Source organism: Trachemys scripta, chromosome 6 (assembly GCF_013100865.1).
Source record: "Trachemys scripta elegans isolate TJP31775 chromosome 6, CAS_Tse_1.0, whole genome shotgun sequence".
Lineage (NCBI taxonomy): Eukaryota > Metazoa > Chordata > Testudines > Emydidae > Trachemys > Trachemys scripta.
In genome coordinates this window covers 101,528,883-101,549,574 of record NC_048303.1, presented here as the reverse complement: position 1 = coordinate 101,549,574, position 20,692 = coordinate 101,528,883, and the positions used below count along the sequence as shown (strand labels likewise).

Below are 20,692 nucleotides of genomic sequence, written 5' to 3'. Positions count from 1 at the left end.
TGATCAGAAACATTTTTAAACCCAGAAGACTGAAGTTTTCTACTGTGTTGATATTTTCACCCTAGTCCCGCCAACAAGTCTTTAAACTGGTAAAGTGAGTAGTTGCCTGTTAACGTACTACATTTCCATTGATATTTTTGATACTGCAGACTTCTGTGTGTCAACAGAACAAGCACACTATAAGTTAAAACTTTTTAAACTCAGTGCCTCAATTAAACCATGGAACCCAAATGATTTACATTACACAGTTGCACATCTGGGGACAGTGACCATGTGAGCCCTACATTGTTTCTTGTGGCCTTCTTCAGTTAGAGCTAACCCTTCCACAGGTATGCCCATTTTCTCCTAGCTATCTAAATACCCTTCAAACTTACAGACAACCCCAAAACAACCTCCTCTCACTGTTTATACATTAATATGAGTGTAGTAATAAAATCAACAAATAAAAATCAATTAAGAGGACACAGTCAGCAGATCAACCCAAAACATACAAAATGCAACTAGCGTCTGACACAAGTCTTCTGTAATATATATTAAATTCATAAATAGACAGATACACTCTCTTAGAAATGCTTCCTCTAGAGGGATGGTTGGGAGGTGACATAAGGAAGCTTGAACTGCCATTGCCAATACAATACCCGTTCTGTACATGGGTAGAACACTGGCCTCCAGAATTGTCAAGCTGGCACTTTTCATGTGTATGTGCTCCCATGCTAGCATTACACACAAGACCAAATAGGCGGTGGTGACATCCAGGTCATAAATGACAATCCTCATGTAAGGGGCATCGAGCTCTTCCGTCTGAGAGGAAGCACTGGGAGGGAGAATTTCTGTTGGTTGCAGAGAGGCTATGGCCACAATTCCCACTGATTTAAAGTTAAAATTAGGGAAGGTCTTAAGCACCTTGCTGAAATGAGGCCAGTGTGTTCCAACTAGTCCCCCCCCACCTCAATAGGTGTAAATTACTTTCCCCGTTGTAATATTACACGCAAGACCAAATATGTGTGTGGCATCACACCCCATATTTTATAGTAATATTATTATATGATGAGATTATGGCATAACTATGATATATTTTATGCAAGATAGGTTATGTAATAGATAATTGAAAAGGTTATGATTCACTGAATATGATTATTCTATTTGTATGCATGTATCATTTTGGTATCTGATATTAGGAATATTGTTTATGTATCTATTACAAACGTGTTTACACCTGGGGAATGCCCACTAGGCAGAATGAAATCTGGCTGGGAAGGGCCATTAGGGAGAACAATAGGTCTTAGAATAAGATAATCTCCCACCAGGGAGCCTTCCTGAGGATGCTACAAACAGCCTACAAGTCATGTCTGCTGTGTCCCTACACAGGCATGTGATCAAATTACTTGGTACTGGACTTAATCTTGGAATACCAGTGTTTTTCCACTGACCAGGCATGGGAACCAAGCTTGGACACAAAGGGTTCCCGCCATATGCAAAAGCTATTAAGGCAGGGGAATTACTTCATTGTGGTTCTTCACTGACTCCCCGCCCAAAGAAGGCTCTTGAAAATACCTGAGGAATAAGGACTGAAGGGGGATGGGGGGAGGGAAGGGCTGGATCCAGGCTAGAGGGATTCCTAGCCTGCAAAAAGAACACTTGGGGTTTTTAAGCTGCAAGCAAGCACAGCTGGCCCCTCCAGGATCTCTGCAAACTGCCTAAATCAACAATTAGGGTGAGAACTTGCTACTCATATCCAATCTCTTTAGTATATTAAGCTTAGATTGCATTTTTGTTTATTTCCTAGGTAACCTGTTTTGATCCGTTTGCTGTCCCTTATAATCACTTAAAATCTATCTTTTGCAGTTAATAAACTTGTTTTTGTTTTCTCTAAAACCAGTGTGTGAAAATCATAACTTGGGGCAGAAAGCTGTTGCATCTCTCTCTCCACATTGAGGGAGAGGGTGAATTTTATGAGCTTAAGCTGTATAGTTCTCGGTGCAATGCAAGACGGTATAATTTTGGGTTTACCCTCCAGAGAAGATGTGCGCCTGAGAAGCTGGTAAGTGCCTTAGCTGTATAGCCTTCCCATGCAGGGGCCGGTCAGAAAGCCTGTCTGCATGTTACTAGAGCTGAATGTGTCCCTGTGCTGGTGAAAGTGAGATACTGGAAGCATGTCTGCAGCTTGTCACAGCATTACAGAGTGAGTGGGAGCCCAGGCTGATGGGTCAGGGAGCTCAGTGGTATCCCAGTTCCAGGTGGAACCCCGGGGAACCCATCACAATGAGCTGGTGATATCTAAATGACATTCATCATGTGCCATTGATCACCTCACCTGTGCTAATCCATCTTCCAGCTTCGAACTTTCCATATCTCTGAGAAGTCTCAAACAGTCAAAATAATACTTACTTATTTTCAAAACAATCTGCCATAGACATTTTTCCTTCCTGCTCCTCCCCCCCTCCACCTCTGCTCCCACACCTCAAAAACAAAAGCAAAAATTATCTTGGTCTGAGGCATAGGATGACTGACAGGCAGGTCTGGACCACTGACAGTGGTAACATCCATTATCTAACAACCCTTTGCGTCTAAAAAATGGGAACTTTATACCAATGAAAGAGGAAGAGAGTTCAAGTTTTCCAGTGGGACATGCAGCACTTGCTTCTTCTAGTTCTGGAATGTCCCAAGATACCGGCCCTTAAAAAATGTGATGATGTACCCAGAAAAGCTATTTTTAGAGTTTTCTAAAATGTTGTTAGTGATCATTTCTCTCTCTTTCTGGGTAGACTCGTGACAAGGAGGAAGCTGGCTTTACAGTTGCAAGGAATGAAAAATAGTATCAGTATAATTATTTAACACTTGTGTGACAAAGTTCCTCCTCTATCTTGGTGGGTCCTGCACTTATTGGTGGATTTTCTTGCCTCAGAGATTCACCATGTGGGTTAGGGAACAGCCCAGAGACCTTCCCCTCTGGAAGAACCCACAGTCCAGGTCAATTGGGAGGTTTGGGGGGAACCCGGGCCCGCCCTCTACTCCAGGTTCCAGCCCAGGGCCCTGTGGACTGCAGCTGTCTATAGTGCCTCCTGTAACAGCTGCATGACAGTTACAACTCCCTGGGCTACTTCCCCATGGCCTTCTCCAAACACCTTCCTTATTCTTACCACAGGACCTTCCTCCTGGTGTCTGATAACGCTTGTGCTCCTCAGTCCTCCAGCAGCAGCACACCCTCACCCTCTCAGCTCCTTGCGCCTCTTGCTCCCAGCTCCTCACACTCACACCACAAACTGCACTGAGCTCCTTTTTTTAAAACCCAGGTGCCCTGATTAGCCTGCTTTAATTGATTCTAGCAGCTTCTTCTTAATTGGCTCCAGGTGTCCTAATTAGCCTGCCTGCCTTAACTAGTTCTAGCAGGTTCCTGATTACTCTAGTGCAGCCCCTGCTCTGGTCACTCAGGGAACAGAAAACTACTCATCCAGTGACCAGTATATTTGCCCTCTACCAGACTCCTGTACCCCACTGGTCTCGGTCTGTCACACTTGCTAAAGCTTTAAAAAGTTTTTCTATAAAAGAAGCGACATACATAGGAGTGTGTGTGGGATATAAAAACCTGTTTGGGATGTCCTGCATAATTGATTAGTGATTCAGGATGACTTCTGCATGATAATAGGTGGTGTTCTTAAACCACTGTTCCTGAAGTTCTTTTGAAGAAAGAAAGAAAGAAAGAAAGAAAGAAAGCAAGCCTAATGGTTGTGGAGAAAAGCTTAAAAACGTGAACCCTAATGCTCAAATACAAACAGGCAAATAGAACCAAAAATCCATTTTTTTTAATCTCATGATTAAACAATCTCACAATTTTGGGATTCTGGTTTATGATTTTTGAATGTTTGGGGTTGGCGATACTCAATACTGCCATATCAAATTCCTGTTTAGCAGATCACACCATCATATATGTTATGTAGACATAATACAGTCCTGCAGCCTTAAAATTCCAACTACTCCTGCAAGAGATTTCTTGGCTCTGCAGGATGAATGTCAATGAATAACACTGACTTCCACACCCTTCTTGTAGGAGGCATTGTAAGACTCCAAGGGTGAAATCCTGGCCCCACTTAAGTTAATGGGAATTCTGTCATTAAGTTCACGGGGTCTGGAGTTCAAGACTGTATATACGCAGACACAAATACACAATTTTTTGTCTATTATAATAAGGCAAAAATCATCCACAATGTCCCAAAATTAAAAGATGATACAATCTTTTTGCTCTCAAGTTTGCCAAAAAGATTATGTTAAAAATTAATTACTGACAAATCCTATTCCAGACAGTGGTGACGTTCAGAATTTTACTTAGCAATACTACTACATAGGCTATGTCTACACTTAAAATACTACAGCGGCACATAGGCTATGTCTACACTTAAAATACTACAGCGGCACAACTGCAGTGCTTCCATGTAGACATGTACCACCGAGACGGAAGGGGTACTCCCATTGCTGTAGTAAATCCATCTTCTCAAGAGGTGGCAACTAGGTTGAATTCTTCCATTGACCTAGAGCTGTCTAGTCTGGGATTTAGGTTGGCTTAACAGTGTTGCACAGGAATTGTGGATTTTTCATACCCTTGAGTGACATAACTGGATAGATTTAATTTTCTAGTATAGACCAGCCATTAGTAATTACATACCCCCTTTCATCTGAGGATCTCAAAAGCACTTTACAAACATTAACTAATTTAGTCTTACAACACCCAAATATTAATTAGGATCATTTTGTACATGAGGGAAACTGACACCCAGAAGAGTCATGCAACGAGTTAAAAAAACAGAGCCAGCAGAAGAATTCAGGTTTCCTGAATCCAAGTCAAGTGTTCAAGACACAAGGACATGCTCCTTCCCATTTCTACATAAATGTCAACCAACACACAGGAGAGATTTCTTAAATGGAAATAAAACTAAATTCCTTAATTAAAATATAAGGGTTTAACCTTATAGATTCAGAATGTACAGTGTTAAGGTAGGTTTTTTTGTTGCGCTCTCTGTGCTTGGCATTGTACTCTTACTGCCTAGAAGGCAACAATAAGTGTTAATGACATTTACCCCTTCTAATAAGAGTCATTCACACTTCACTGTTATTCTTTGTTATTGCTTAGGACAAGCACTAGTACCTCATTGAAAGATCAGTGCTGCAAGGGGAAAAAGTCCCCCTGAGATCCCTTAGACTTCAAGAAAAGCATTAAATCAACTGATGCTAGATAGATGACAAGTTTGAGTCTCTGAGGGCTTTCCTGACTCTTAAGTCTCTGTGGTCCTAGGTTTCATACTGCCTGAAGCCAGCTCTGATACATAGGCAATCAAAACTACCCCCAAATTTCAAGATAAGGGCAGTAGGTGTCTAAATTGGGGAAAGTCTAACTATTTAACTGGCATGGTTTGGAAGGATCCAAATACTAAGTACTCTCTAATTGAGCTAATCTCAGTTGATATGTGGCTGACTGGGTAATGCACTGACCCTTTCACCTCCAAGACCACAATTTGAATTCAGCCAGAAGTCATCAGGAGACAGATATACTGGTCTTTAGTGAGCAGAGGCACTAAACTTAGTACTACGGTGGGGGATGGAAGGGGGGAGGGAGAGAATGCTGATCTCTGTGGTTCTGGGTGCAGAGACTGCACAGCTATTCTCACTAATATAAGGTGTTAAAAAAAAAAAAAAGATCCTTGCACTGCTCACATGGAACTTGGGCATTGGCATTAACCCCTGCCTTTTGACCCCAAATACAGCAAGAGTCAGAGCTCCTCAATGTAGCCAAGTGAACTTCATGGAGAATCTGATCTGATGACTGATTCAAATGAGCGTGTTCAGTGAGAAGAGTGATTCTCTGGCGCAGGAGATGAGGATAACACTGGACATGCCCACAGATTATCCCATTTTATTTATTTTAAAACAATCATTTAAGGTTTATGATCACAAAGAGTTATTGGAATTTCTGAAAGATGAAAATTGTTTTCTCCTTTGCTTACCTGCCAAGACCCAAGTTCACTTGATGGCATCACTCACACCTTAAGAAGCAAAGAGACTGAAGTAAAATGCGCCTCCCCCCTCTTCGCTCTGTTTTAGGTGTTTGTGATTTCATCAATTGTTGCATAAGAAATAGAACCATTAATTTAGTTCTTGGCAGCTAAAGAGCTTTTCGGCTCAGTTTAAAAAGAAGCACACATGGTTCTGGTGAATGCCTGACAGACCTTCAGTAACAGGCATTTCCACGCTCTGTGCCCAGCTGTGTGAAACCATGTGTCAGTCAGTGGGATGACTGTGTGCTCCGTACCACTGCTTCCGCTTGCCCCAATATTGTAAACAACCAGGACTGCTTCTCTGGTAAAAGAAACATACATCTACAGAGTCTCTTTTTGCTTTTGCCAGCCATGCAATGGTTGCCTTTGCCACCCTGAGGTATCTGAGATAGTCTAGTTATTTCTTGTTCTCAGATACCACTGGTTGGCAACTGCACAAAGGTTGACTATTTCCTAGCAACCACTATATATGAGCATTACATACACCACTGTTGATCAGTTGGGATTAGTCAGCCCTCTGCTTCATTGCAAGAGACAAGTCACAGAGCACCAGCACACAGTATTTTCCCGCTTCACACATTCTGAAAACCTAAATTGTCTTTGCATGTTTTCCATGCCTCTACTGTCATGCAACCTGACTTGGTGACACATTCAGAAGTGCCTATGAACTCTTGGCCTCTCTCCCATTCTTATCCTGTTCAGGTAGCATATAAGCGTGAATGGGTGTGATAAAAGTTAAAAAGTCACATCATCAGGACAGGTTTCAGAGTAGCAGCTGTGTCAGTCTGTATCCGCAAAAAGAACAGGAGTACTTGTGGCACCTTAGAGACTAACAAATTTATTAGAGCATAAGCTTTCGTGGACTACAGCCCACTTCTTCGGATGCATATAGAGTGAAACATATATTGAGGAGATATATATCATCAGGACAGTTGAGAGTGGTGCTACAGAGTCGAAGGTACCAAAAGAAGCATGATAGGAAGGTAAGTGCAGACACACACACAAATTTTGAAAGCATTGCACACTGGAGTCAGAGCAACACTGCTGTCCTCCTACACAACACTGCTTCCCTGTGGCTCAAGAGCTGTGTGATGGCTCGGAATCTTTGTGCTTTCCTGCCCCTTCTCAGTCCTTAAAGTTTATTTGAACTTTTCAGCTGAGAGAGTAGGTGATATTCACTGCTGGCTTAGAACAGCTGAAATGAATACAAAAGAGAAAGGAGCACAGTAGTGGCCCTTTATTTCATGCAAATGAGGGGAGTCACTTTAAGCTGGCTCGTGGAAAAGAAGAAACTCTTCCAGCTGATCATAACCATGGATTTTAAGAGGCAGGTGCTGTGGGTGGAATGGAAAACTCAGGAGGTGAATGGCATATGTAAATTGCCCGGCCCCACGCTTTGGGCGGGGGCCCTGCAGGCCGTCATGGGTGGTCCCAGAAGTGATGGATTCATCATTTCCGCCCAGGGACGGCCCTGGGGCCCAGAATTTCTGTCAGTTGGCCTGGCATAATGTGATAAAGAGGAGGGAGTGGTGAAGGAAGGGAAGTTGAACAGGGATGAGGCTCAAGGAGGGATGGAGGAGGAGAAAGGGAGTTGGGAGAAAAGGACAACAGAGGGAGTAAGTGGGACTGGAAAGAGAAAAGCAAGAGGAAGAAAAAGAGGGACTGAAAGCAAGAAATAAGCAGCACGTACAGTAGTCAATTTATGTTTCATTCACACAGATGCTCTGAAAACTGCCAGGGTTTGGGGGTCTTGGCAGAGAGAAGTTAAACAGAGAGAACACTTGAGCAAAGGAGCAAAAGTGAATATAATGAAACAACAAATAAGAGAAGGAAAATACAGAGCAGAATATACTGCGCAAACCTGAAAAAAGGCAGAATTAATAAAGCCATAAATGAAAGGTAACTCCCTTCCACCTTCAAATAATTTAAATATCAGTGGCAATTATTAACTGAACATGGAAAGGTGATGAAATGACTGGGCTAGGAGGTGGAAGTCTGGGTTCTATTCCACATTCTGCACCAGACTTTCTTGGGTAAGCCTCCTAACTTAAGAACAAAAGAACATAACATAAGAACGGCCATACTGGGTCAAACCAAAGGTCCATCTAGCCCAGTATCCTGTCTTCCGACAGTGGCCAATGCCAAGTGCTTCAGAGGGAATAAACAGACCAGGTAACCATCAAGTGACCCATCCCCTGTTGCATATTCCTAGGTTCTGGCAAACAGAGACTAGACACCATACCTGCCCATTTTGGCTAATAGCAATTGATGGACCTATCCTTCATGAATTTATCTAGTTCTTTTTTGAACTCTATTATAGTTTTGGCCTTCACCACATCATCTGGCAAAGAGTTCCACAGGTTGACTGTGCGTTGTGTGAAGAAATACTTCCTTTTGTTTGTTTTAATCTGCTGCCTATTAAGCTTCTTGATGCCTCATTTTTTCAATCTGTAACAAGGGGATAATGCTCACCTACCTCACAGGGATGTGGCAAGGCTAAATTAATGAATGCCTGTAAGCTGCTCTGAGATCCTCAGATGGAATTTGCTAAACAATTGCAAAGTATTCATTAAAGATAGTTTGATGTTAAATACACTTAGAAAAAGAGACAGCCAGACTTAGATGGGAGAAAGAACCCTTTGTTAAATGCAGAGAGACCCAACATACATGAAATACATTTTCATTGTACTCATGGTAGGTAATTGCCAGCTGTCATTTTGTTGCATCTTCTTACAATCTATCTGAAAGAAAAGCAGAAGAATTTTCTCTGACTGAAATGGATACAACTATTTTTGGCTTGTTACCCATGTCACCATTAGATTTCAATAATCCTCTTGGTTTAATTATTTTCATCATCATAAACAATGTGTTGTAGGTATTATCCAATTAGATGGAATCTTGTTGTGATGAAATGCTTGTCTTGGGACTGCAATTTCACATGACTTATGATTGTTATTAATGGATAGTGTTGAGTTTAAGAAGGTATGTTACCATTACCACACATATCCTTAGCCCAACTGATATCTCCAAAGTGCTCTTTTTTTGCTAGTGATGCTTATGTGTTGAGTGGAGATTCTTCAGGAAACTGCTTACATAAACCCAGGAATGTCTTGCACTTACGCTTGATAGCAAAAACACGAGCATCTTAGGCCTGGTCTAAACAATTGCAGCATCGTAGCTGTGCCACCGCAGGAACTGTAGTGTACAAATATCCTTAGCTAGGCACCATGTTATTCTAACAGATCGTAATAGACAGGAAAGCTGAGATGCAGACATGCACTCTGCTCAAGAAGGGTAATGCTTTCTATCCTGAACTTCACTACCAATGCTTTATTGTAAGCTGCCATAGGCAAATCTGATTGCGAGCAATATTTACTTCTAAGGATAGTTAAATAATGTCCATAGCCACATCAGGCTAGTGATTATGCAGGGGACTGGAAAGAAAAGGAGAAAAACACATTACAGTTCTTTGGTCTCTCCTCAAACACCTGTACCTACTCTCGATGCAAAAATGGGTCAAAAGAACAATCCATTTCCCTGCTGACTCTGATATGGATGTGGGTACACTTCAGAGATTTAAAAAAATATATATTTCAAAACGGAGTTTAAAAAAACACTACACCATGAAGTATAGAGCATGTCCAACTTGACTGAGTTAGTGTGCAGTTATCATCAGAAAAGTGTCTGCGGAAAAACAACGATCTTATTTGACTCCCTCTGTGTATTCAGCTGACTTCAGTGACTATAACAAGTGTTTATCTCTTTGTAGTCTGGTTAGCCCTGCAGAGCCATCACAGAAATGGGAGACTGAGCTGGAGTCTTTTCTGGGTCATGCAGCAGCAGTGGAATTGTTAACTAAATGCCTATGGTAGGATTTTTGCAGATGGTATGTGAGCAGGAAAGCATAAAAAATACCTAGACTCTAATCCTGGCCACTAACTCGATGTCTGTGCCTTAACTTCCCCATCTGTATTGTGATGCTGCAAGTATTAATTGCTCATGAAAGGCTTTTAAAAGTACTGAATTGTTATGAACAACAACATAAAAACATTATTTGTAAAGGATCAGAATCTACAACCCTTATTCACATTAAGCAATTCTTTATGGCCCAATTGAAATCAATGGAAGTTGAGCCAGAGTAAGGGTGCCAGAATCTGAACCAGCATATTTAAATTGGATGACAGAAGAACTCACTGACACAAAAATGGATTCACATTGCACTTTCTCAGTGAGAAGACCTACAGTTCAGTACCAGAATAGTAGAATAAATAAAACAAATTCATTTCTTTTGGTAGACAACAGGTTAACAGCCGGAAAAACTAAAGCCCTTTTTTTGTCCACAGAATGGATATAGCCCAGACAGTTTCCCTTCCCTGGGATCACACTCTAGGAATGAAAGAATAGTTTAGTCTCCCACATTACTTCTGCTGAGATTACTTACCAGATTGTCAACCAGTGTCAATTATGATGTGTACACCTGTGCACCGGGAACTAGATAAAGACCACCATTCACTGTGCACTGGCCATTGAACAACTTACAGGTGTTAATGACTTTCCCCCATTATCGACCTTGCCTAGATTCTAACCCTGGTGAAAGACTATCACATTACCAGCCCTGAGTTGCCTATTGTGCTCAGTGTTGTATCATTATAATGGTCCATTAAGGGTTTGGCTGAATGATGCAACAAGTCATTCCATAAGCACAAAAAATGTTACCCGTCCAAGTTACTTTTTAAATTCACTATTAAAGACAAAATCTTTGAGCAGCCAAAAGCCAGAGGGAATCACACCTGTGTGGAAGACAAACATACACCAGCACAGCCCTGCTGTCTGACTTGCTTACCACTGGCTGGGTTAGGTGTGCCTCTCCTGTTCCTCTGTAAATTGTTCTGGAATATGGGTGGTTGGGAATTTTCCCTGAAAATTTTATTGATGGCAATCTGTGGGAAAGCTTTGATTGTACTCATTTTTTAAAAATTTCCATTGGGACAATAAAAACATTACAGTTCATATCAGCTCAGGTTAACACAACCAAAACATTTTAGTTTCTTGAACCAAATGGATCCATTTAGTTTCAGGTCAGTTTGACATTAGTCTGTGTTTGCCTGAGCTGCCATGATGTCTCATAGGTTTTTCTAGTTCAGGTGCCTCATGCTTCCATTCTCCTTTTTGAGTCGGGCTCCCTAGCTGTTACTACATCTCACACAGTGCTCTATGGTCTTCCCTATCTTTGAGTCACTGTGGTGCATTATGGGAATCATTTTACCAAGGTGCACCACGGGATGCACCTTGTTGTTCAGGTGAGGAAGCCAATCCATAGAGGTAAATGGAGGCATGAGGCACCTGAACTACAACTTCCACCAGACTCCACGGCAGCTTGGGGGAACACAGACTAATGTCAAATCAAGCCAAGCAAAATATTTTGTTTTGATTTGTTGAACTGAACTGAAACATTTCAGTTCAGGAATGTTGAAATGTTTGGTGTTGACTGGAAACATCTAAACAAAGCATTTCAACATTTCCGAATCAAAGTTTTTCACAACTCACTGTTCCGTGAAAGTTTCCAGTATTTTGACTTTTTATCCTCATTCAGGACAAAAACAAACGTTGAAATATCAGAATTTCTACATTGGATGGAAACCAGCTCTATGGAATTTGTATTCAGGACTAGGTGCATGGAGATCTGCAATGGCCACTGCTGCTGAGATTCCCCTTCATTACGGACCTAGACTAGGATAGGATGATGGTAGCAAACAATGTCATGTTAGTCCTGTGATTTTTTTTTCTTCTTTTGGTGGATTTAGTTAGGAAGGGATCAGCTACTTGGAAAGAAAAGTAAAGGGAGAAGGGACCCGCATGGGAAGGGAGGTGAGGGAGGACAAGGCAGGGAAGAAGAGGTTCAGAGGGGCAGGTGTGCAGTAAAACTGAGGTGAAGAGACTGTGAGGGAGAAGGTTGAAGCAAACAGCCAATCATCACAGGGCAGAGACAGTTCAGCCAAAACTGTTGTAAGTTCTCAGAATATCTGAATGTTTGTGCCTGGAAGCTTCCCCAGCTGCGCCTATCCACGGAAGTCTCTGACTAGTTACTATCTGCAAATTTCCCGCAAGGTCACAAGGCAGGGGGAGGGGAAGAACACCTGGGTCCTAGTTTCCCCTATGTGATAGGGGAGTGGCTGAAATCAGCTAACTTCCTGAAAACATGACAAGTTTTTGCTATGTAGATCCAAGCACATTGGCTGTGTACATACATATGGGAAAATTCTGAGCAAGTGAATACACTAGGTTATAACAGAAATGAATTTGCATGCAAAAGGAAGAAAGGCCTTGTAGCCACAGCACTGGACTGGCGCTCAGGAGATCTGGGTTCAGTTCCCCATTCTGCCACAGACTCCATGTGTGAATTCTGACAATTAATTTTAGGCCTCTGTCTCCCCATCAGTAACATGAGGCTAATAATACTTCCATACCCAGCTTTTTGTATGGAAAAACAGAGTAATATCTGGGAAGTGCTCAAGTTCTACAGTGATGACCCTCACAGAAAAACCTACACACTATAATATTCACTATTGAAACTCAAAGTGCCGGTGGCTAGGGTACCACATTTTCCCATACAGAATCTACCTTACACCAGCCTCCTCCACTAAAGAAAAAGTTACTTGCAATGTATTTATTTAAAAACCAAAACATAAATGCTAATGTTAGGTAGCAAAGATTCTGATCACATTCCTTCAGGTTTCACTGAACATGTTTTATGAACTCTCTTTTCCCCCCATATACTTTGTTTTCTAGCGTTAATACAAACAAAATTAGAGAGCTAAACGAATAGACAGACTTGACTAAGTCTCTTGCAGTACGTCTTCATCTGCCCAGTAACACAATCTACAGCCAATTGCAAACCAAGTCAATATGTGGTAAGACTTTAACAGCCGCCCTTAACTCGCCTCAATAATTATTCTCTTTAACTGACATAATATTCAATATACTGTTGTTGAGTGCAATAATGGTAAAATTGATGCCTTGAGGGCTACAATACGATTGAGTTTTAGCCAGATAAACTGACCTCTAGCCTAATGGTGTATTATAGGGTTTTACACCATTCAGACGCACAGTGTGACTGTTTATAATCCTCTATATAATTATATTACATTCCATTCTTGCATATCTTCAGATGATTCCAACAGATAATTGCCTGATTCTGCAACACTTAAATGAGCAGTCTCACTGATTTCAGTGAGATTCTTCTTGCCTGCAAGGGTTACTGAATCGGATCCGAGGCTTGCAATGTTGTTTCCGACCCTATATTTATCTTGATTTTATCATATGGTTGAAAACGAACAGTTTGTCTCTAAATAGGAAGCAAGCTTGTCATCTGGAACCATCTGGATACTAGGATTTTTTCACCCTTTTTAAACAACAACCTTCAGAATCCAGGAATTTAAAATGTAATGCAAAGCATACAGGGCATCACTAAAAAATATCCATATTCTGTCAATAATACAAGCCACCTATTAGCAACTACAGCATGTAACAAGACACACCGCATTCATGTTTTCTGAAAAGATCAATTCTAATTTCTGAAACTGGGTTACAATCATAGCAGATTATATTTTACCTGTAGACACCTGTAAAATTTAGCTTTAAAAAAAATCCATAAAGAATGCTAAAATAATCTAAAAAATTTGCCTTTTTTTTTCTTTGTTTTTTTTCTACAATGCAGAACTGTTTACGATGACAATCTTTTAGAAGGAGTTTTAAGATAATTTCTTTGAAAACATGATCTATCAAGGACTGTGTAATTATGTGCAGGCTAATGAGCTTCCTCTACAGAAAGGATGTTGCATGAAACAGGCAATAAAAGAAATACGCATTGAAAGTTCCTTTGGGCAGGGACAAAGACTCCTCTGTGTTCTGTACCATGCCAAGTATGTTATTTGTGCCTAAATAAATTAATAAAATAAATACAAAAATGCAATAATAGTAATCTTCAAAATCAAGGTTGGCTCATTTGGGTATGTCCAAATTATGGGCTTGAATCTGTAAGGTGCTGAGCGCACTCAACTCCCATGGAAGCCCGTAGCAATGTAGGGCACTCAGCACCATGCGGTATAGGACACGAGATCTAAAATCCCCTTTTGAACAGTTAGCATAATAAATCGTCTTGGAAGCTAACGGGTGCCATGTTTTAATGCAGGTGACTGGGTGAAGATTAAAGGAAATGCCATTTTTTGTGACTAAATCAAGCTGTTACAATTTTACAAAAGGAATGGGTTTATAAACCTGTAAGAGTACATGTAAAAACTCAAAGGTTAGCTTTTAACCATGAATTTATATCAGGAATATGGCTTTTTAATATACTATAGGATAGTTGTCCTCCCTCAAAAATAAATGAGTGAAGGAAGGAAAGAGCAACTGCACTGGACTTCAGATTATAGAAGTTGAGTGGTAGCCCCTGAAAACATGCCAGTTGCCTTAGTATCTAAATAAGGCTTGCAGCTAAGTAACCTCAGTATTTGCAGTATTCAAGGTATTTCCTACACTAAGTGTAGGGAAGTAAAAGGGAATACTGTGGATAGGAATCTGTAACTTAAGTAAACTAGCAAGTTTTATATACTGTACCACAGTCAAGGTACAACATGTCAAATACATCTCACAGTTATTTACCCTAAAGATCCACAGTTAAAAGGACAGACTTTTAGTAAAAGGCATGTTGGGTGCACAACTGTTAGTAACTTCAACATACAAAATAATGGTCAGCCAAACAATTTTTACTACATGCTTTAAACCTCTTCTTACCTGAAGGATGTAGCCCCGCACGTAGTCCCGAAGCGTCCAGCCTAAGCCATGCAGGATGTGCAGCACCTCTTCCTGCTTCAATACACTGAAGAGTCGGTCCAGCAGTATCTTCAGTCTCACAGGCACAGCCTGGGTACCATAGAGCATCAGGCTGCTGATGTCAAACACTACGTTGGACTGCACAATCTCCACTTGGGTAGGGTGGTACAGATGCTGAGTGCTAAGCTTGTCCAAAGCTGTAACAGATATAGGTTGGGTAAGAGTAGACACAGAGATGGGAAAAGAGGAAAATAAAAGTAAGATTATTAAAGCATATCAAATATTCTGTCAAAGTGAGTCTTACCTAAACACAAAGTATATCTTCTTTACTACAGACTAGAGACAGTAAGCAATAAGCTCAAACATTCAAGAGTTTCCTTTAATCTTTCATGCTTAAGTTTTTGGTGCCCTGCTGGTTTTCAAAAGTATTGAGCGCTTGCAGCTCCCATTAACTTCAATTGGAGTTCTGGGCACACACACAATCTCTGAAGAATCGGGCCCTCAGTATCTCACATTGGGGTGACCAGAAATGGATGCACCCAAATGAATGATTTGAGCCTTAATCTACAGAAAATAGAATCCACTGCCATGTTTTAAAAATTGCTGCCGTGCATAATCGTAAACTGGAGTAATCAATTTACTGCTAATTGAACTAGCTGCTAGCAAACATAGCCAATTCAATTCAACTTACCTCTTTTGTATGAATTTTATGATCAAATATATTAATAACTTAAAGAAGTGGGGAAGGCGAGGTTTGCAGGAGGTTTGAGCTTTATTTTTGGTTTGCTGGGAGGAGCATCTAGTAATTCTTTATCCCCTTATGTAATGTTTAATGTGATGGAATTACATATGGCATCATACATTTCAGCATATACCACTATTTGCTCTCAATTTTTTTTCCACTTTATGGATTCTATCACAGAACCTAAATTTCCAGACCATTTGTTTTAAACAGAACTTTTTGAGCTTTTAAAATAATGTTTTAGGGGTTCCTCCTCCTGCACTTTGGTTTCTTCTTGGATTCACTGGAGAGTTCATGTACTCTTGATAAATTGCTTTCTTACATCGAGATTGTATAGGCCCTTATCATTTACCTGCTGGCTTCATTCAACATATTTACTCCAAGGAATATTTTTGTCAGAGTGTTCTGGTTTCCTTATACTTCATTTCTTCCAACTGATTTGTCTGATCTTCCCTATTCTAGTGGTTAAAGCTACTTTGAATAAATAGCTTTAAATGTAAATTTAATGTTCATGAAAGATAAGGGATTGACAAACTTGGGGATTGAAGTCCTATGTCTCTTCACAGGGCATTTATATTGCAGAAATGTGAAGGGCAGGATTCTGTCTGTTATTCTTCCAACACTCTTCAACTATTTGGCCTTATGATGAACAGCTGATTTAGAACCTAATAAACAGGCTAGATTAAAATCTGAAGAGCTCAAATAACCCAAAATGTTTTTGTTCTTGTCCATGGTATTGTTACTAAGATGGTTACATTGTTAGTACTGTAACGGATATATCAAAGTACTCCATTAAGGGAAAAAAGAACCTAGAAAATTGAAATTTTTGAATATGTGTATGTATTTGTGGTAGGGGGTGTTGACATGTATGTGCCTCGATAGTGGGTAAGGAAAATAATGGAATCTATTTTTAGTCACATAACAATGGGTATTTGGAATGGAAGAGCAAGATTTGAATACATTAATAACATATTAATAATAGTCATAGCACCTCTCTCTCATCCAAGAATCTCCAAACATTTACACAATGATTTAAGCCTCACAACGCCCTTCTGAAGCAAGTTTTGACTACTCTGGTATTACCAGCCTCAATGTTACAGATTGGGAAACTGAGACATAGAAAGGTTAAGTGCCCTAAGATCACACAAATCCATGTCATTGCCAACAATAGAACTTGTCTCATTAGTCTCTGTCATGTGCTTTAACCTCTTCTAGGGGTGAGCATGGTGCTTTTTGTTAAATAAAATAGCTTAATTTAAAAACGTATACAGGGAGGGTAAGTACTTGCCTCTAAAAAGTTTGATGGAATGGCTCAGGGGTTTAAGGTGCTACTTCCAAATTGACCCAGGTCAGTAGTGATTGAAAGTTGTTTTCTTCTAATGACTGTATGGGGACTATGTGAAAAAGTGCGGTGGTCTTGGTATTGCTCCTAGTCGAAAACTACCCATTTTACAAAACCACCACCACATTTGACACCAAAAGCCTTTGCAGAGAGGCCAGTGATGGAATAGACAAGAAGAGGAGAAAGTAACAAGTGGTCCTTCCAGAGGACTGAAGCACACGGCAAAACACTGGGTAATAGCTTTCACAACCTACACTGTACTTATCCTGTGGTCAAAAAGAGGGCTTCAATCTCCAGGGCTCTCAATCTAGCACCAAATTCACATAGAGTGGTTTAATTTTTTTTTAACAAGTTTGCCACTGGAGCCCTAGTTAGGATCTTAAAACTGGATGAGGAGTTAGTTCTGAATTTGTCTACATTTCACCAAAACCATCTTCAACTTGGAATTGGGGTCTTATACTGCAAATTATAGTAACCACAAATAGAGACACTGAGTTCCAATTTTTTTAAGCACAAGTCAGGATGGTGCATTCAAATGCGTAATTTATAACAAAAAAGGCATGTATTTTTCCATGGGTGTGTGACAAGAGTGTTCAGAGAGTATAGGCAAACACCACACTACAGACTGAAATGAAATACAGGAATGGGGAGAGGAAGGAAATGCATTTGTGCCAGCAAAAGGCATAAGAAAGTTTGTGGCCAACAGCTGGAATTTTTGTGGCTCATTAATTAATGGAACTACTTTTCACTGCACTCAAGTACAGAACTAAATAATGTAGAGAATGCAACCTTTCACCATTATTTATAATGTACAAAATTATATTATATTTGTTTAGAAAAAGACTATAAAAATGTTCAAGTAAGAACAAAAAAAGGAAAAGGAAAAATACCGCACTGTGTCTCAGTGAATTGTATCTGCTTCTGCCCGTACATTCTGAGAATACACAAAGAAGCGTGAGAGAAACACCGGGCTGTATTTGAAAAGATTCTTTGGAGAGCACTTAAGTGGCTATTCCCTAAATCATTATTGAACCAATTTCAGTGCTCCAGCCTGGTGTGAAAGGGGCATTTTGTTGTTGAGGTGCCTTCTTTCAGATAAGCCATAAAATAAAACATCTGAGAACTTATAGTTAATAAAGATCCCGTGGCTCTTTATGTAAAGTGGAGGATGTTCATTTCCATGTCCTGGAAAAATTTCAATTTGGGTAATAATATTCTGCCTCCCTGAATTTCCGCTCCAATTTCAACTGGATATGGCTTTCTTCTTTACTTCCTGTCCTAAACTGTTCTCTAGTGATGTTATGTGCTGATGAACAGCTACTGCATTTTACCTCAGAGAGTCTGCATCTCAAAGGTGAGTAAATTTATTCTTGTGGGTAGTATGCATAAGAAAGTTTGTTAAGTGCTTTGGGATCCCCATGATGAAAGACACTATCTATAAATATAAGATATCATATCTGAAAAATGACATAAGCAGATGTTTCCTTATTAAAAAGGCAATGATGATTGACATGTCATAAAAATACACACTTTGAGTCATTTCTGGCCCAACTGAAGTTAATACCCATACTCCTAAAGATTTCAGTGGGATCAAGATTTCACCCAGAAAAGCCAAAACACTTAATGCTCATGTTACTTTTCAAAAAACACACATACTCTTTTAAAAAGCCATGTGTGTTTGTTTTGGGTTCAGTATATTAAGTTTAGGTGCTAAGACTAGGAAGCACCATCCCATTTTGGCACCCCTTTTTAGTGGCTGATGTTGCCCCCATCTCCTGGTACTCCCCACCTCTGGATGAGTTGATATATAGAGGGAAAAGAGGTCTAATGAATATTAAACCACATACTTTGCAAGTAAAGTTGTCAACATTTTTGTGGAATGGCCTGTAAAAGGCCCTGGTGTTTTACTAGAACAACACACAGTGGAATAATATTTTTGAGGAGTATTATTTCTAAATTTAAAATGTTCATTTCAGGAATTATAATTAGTGAAAAAAGGAGCCAAATAAATTTTCTTTAAAGACCAAAGAAATATTAACTTGTTAATTAATTGTATGCAGTGTTATTGTAGCCGTGTTGGTATGAGGATATTAGAGAGACAAGGTGGGTGAGGTAATATCTTTTATTGGATCAACTTTGGTTGGTGAGAGAGACAAGCTTTTGAGCTACTCAGAGAAGAGTTCTATGTAGCTCTTTCACCAACAGAAGTTGGTCCAATAAAAGATATTACCTCATCCATCTTGCCTCACTTGTTAATTCTTATAAGAACAGGGAATCTCTTCTCTCTTCCCTCAGCTCTTTGAGTTATCAAGTATCATTGCTCCTGCTTATGGTCTGTCTGTGTTTCTGTTATCAACCCTGTTTTTGAATAGTTTATATTATTTTTAGGGCCTGATCAGAGCTGGCGTTAGCCTTGTTGGGTGGGAAGGTGAAACAACTCTTCACTGCCCACACATATACCTGACTCCTGTCCCCTGTGATTACACCACTGTGTACAAGGAAGCACTGAGGATTAGCAGGAAAGCTAGTAAGATGATTCTTTGAGATAACTCTTGTGAAACTGACTCATGTATATACAAAGCATGTGCCCCTTTTTTTCAGGTTCCATCCAAGCTCCTGCTGCAGGAGAAGCACAGTCCAGCTGCTTATGCTGGGATCTGTGCACAGCTACCAACATTTACAGTTTTGCAAGGGAGAATTGCCCAAATAACCTGCGAGATTTGGAGTTTGCTAGCATCCCAGCTTCTGGAGGGTCGCATGTATTCTATTAAATTTTAGAGTGCGTCACTACTGCTAAAAGCAATGAGCTCGATTAATTTCATGAATGCTAACAGAATCCAGGAAGAAGAAAGTCCAGCAATTCCAAGAGTCAGAGCAACACAATTTGAAAACAAACATCCTCCAGTGGAGCATGGGGAAGATGGGGACAGAGATGGCAGATGCAAGGAACTACAAGGGACTCAGCACTTTTGAAAATCAGGCCAGTTATTTAAGTACCTAAATACGAACTGAGGGAACTAACATTAGGAATCAGTTTTTGAAGTTCTTGGCCAAATGTGTTTTACTCATCTATACCATCAATTCTGTGCACAAGTGATGGTGAAAAAACTGCACAGAAAAGTGTGCAATGCAAGTTGTGCACACACAAACGGAGGCTGGGTCTGAACTCCTTTTGAAAATTTGGCTTACATGTACTTTACTATATAATACCAACAAACAAATTCCTATAGATATTAATGAGACAATGCAAACTATGATTCAAATTGTAAATGGGCCCTTTGGAATTGAGACAATGTCAGTCTTTTCACATTACCATTTGTAGTGTTCTTACTATGCAAAATTTCAGCCAATGGATTAGCCTGTACATGTGTATTAAGTATTCTATGCCAAAAGCTTTGGACCCAGTTATAATTTATCAATGGACAAACTTTAATGTTCCATTTGTGGGTTGGTTTGTTTTTTTTAACTGTAGTAAAAAATGGGGAAAAAATCTGCTTTTCCATTTACATTTTATTGGTTTTGAGGGACCCTATGCAATTCAAAGGAAATTAAATACAAAAAGTATATTAAAATAATATAAAATGACTTGTTCGATTTATCAAAAGCCAGAGAACACAGAGTAAGACTTTCACTTCATCCATACCTCAGCCAGTTATGCTGAGGCCCAGCTACACAAGACCTCTCACTGACCTGGGACCCCTCCCATACCAAAATACATAAGGTGAGTTC

General features: G+C 40.0%; 1 protein-coding gene across 5 annotated transcripts in view; it reads right to left on the bottom strand.

Moving 5' to 3' along the window:
• The window catches only part of BNC2 (basonuclin 2), a 397,521-nt gene that overhangs the window by 96,497 nt on the left and 280,332 nt on the right, over positions 1-20,692 (bottom strand). For all 5 annotated transcript variants that reach the window (XR_004646171.1, XM_034774057.1, XM_034774060.1 and 2 more), the window contains one exon: positions 14,841-15,076. Coding sequence is in view for 4 of the 5 variants with exons in the window: in XM_034774057.1 (XP_034629948.1) it covers positions 14,841-15,076 (236 nt within the window). In the remaining variant the exon portion in view is untranslated. The remainder of the gene's footprint in view (positions 1-14,840; positions 15,077-20,692) is intronic.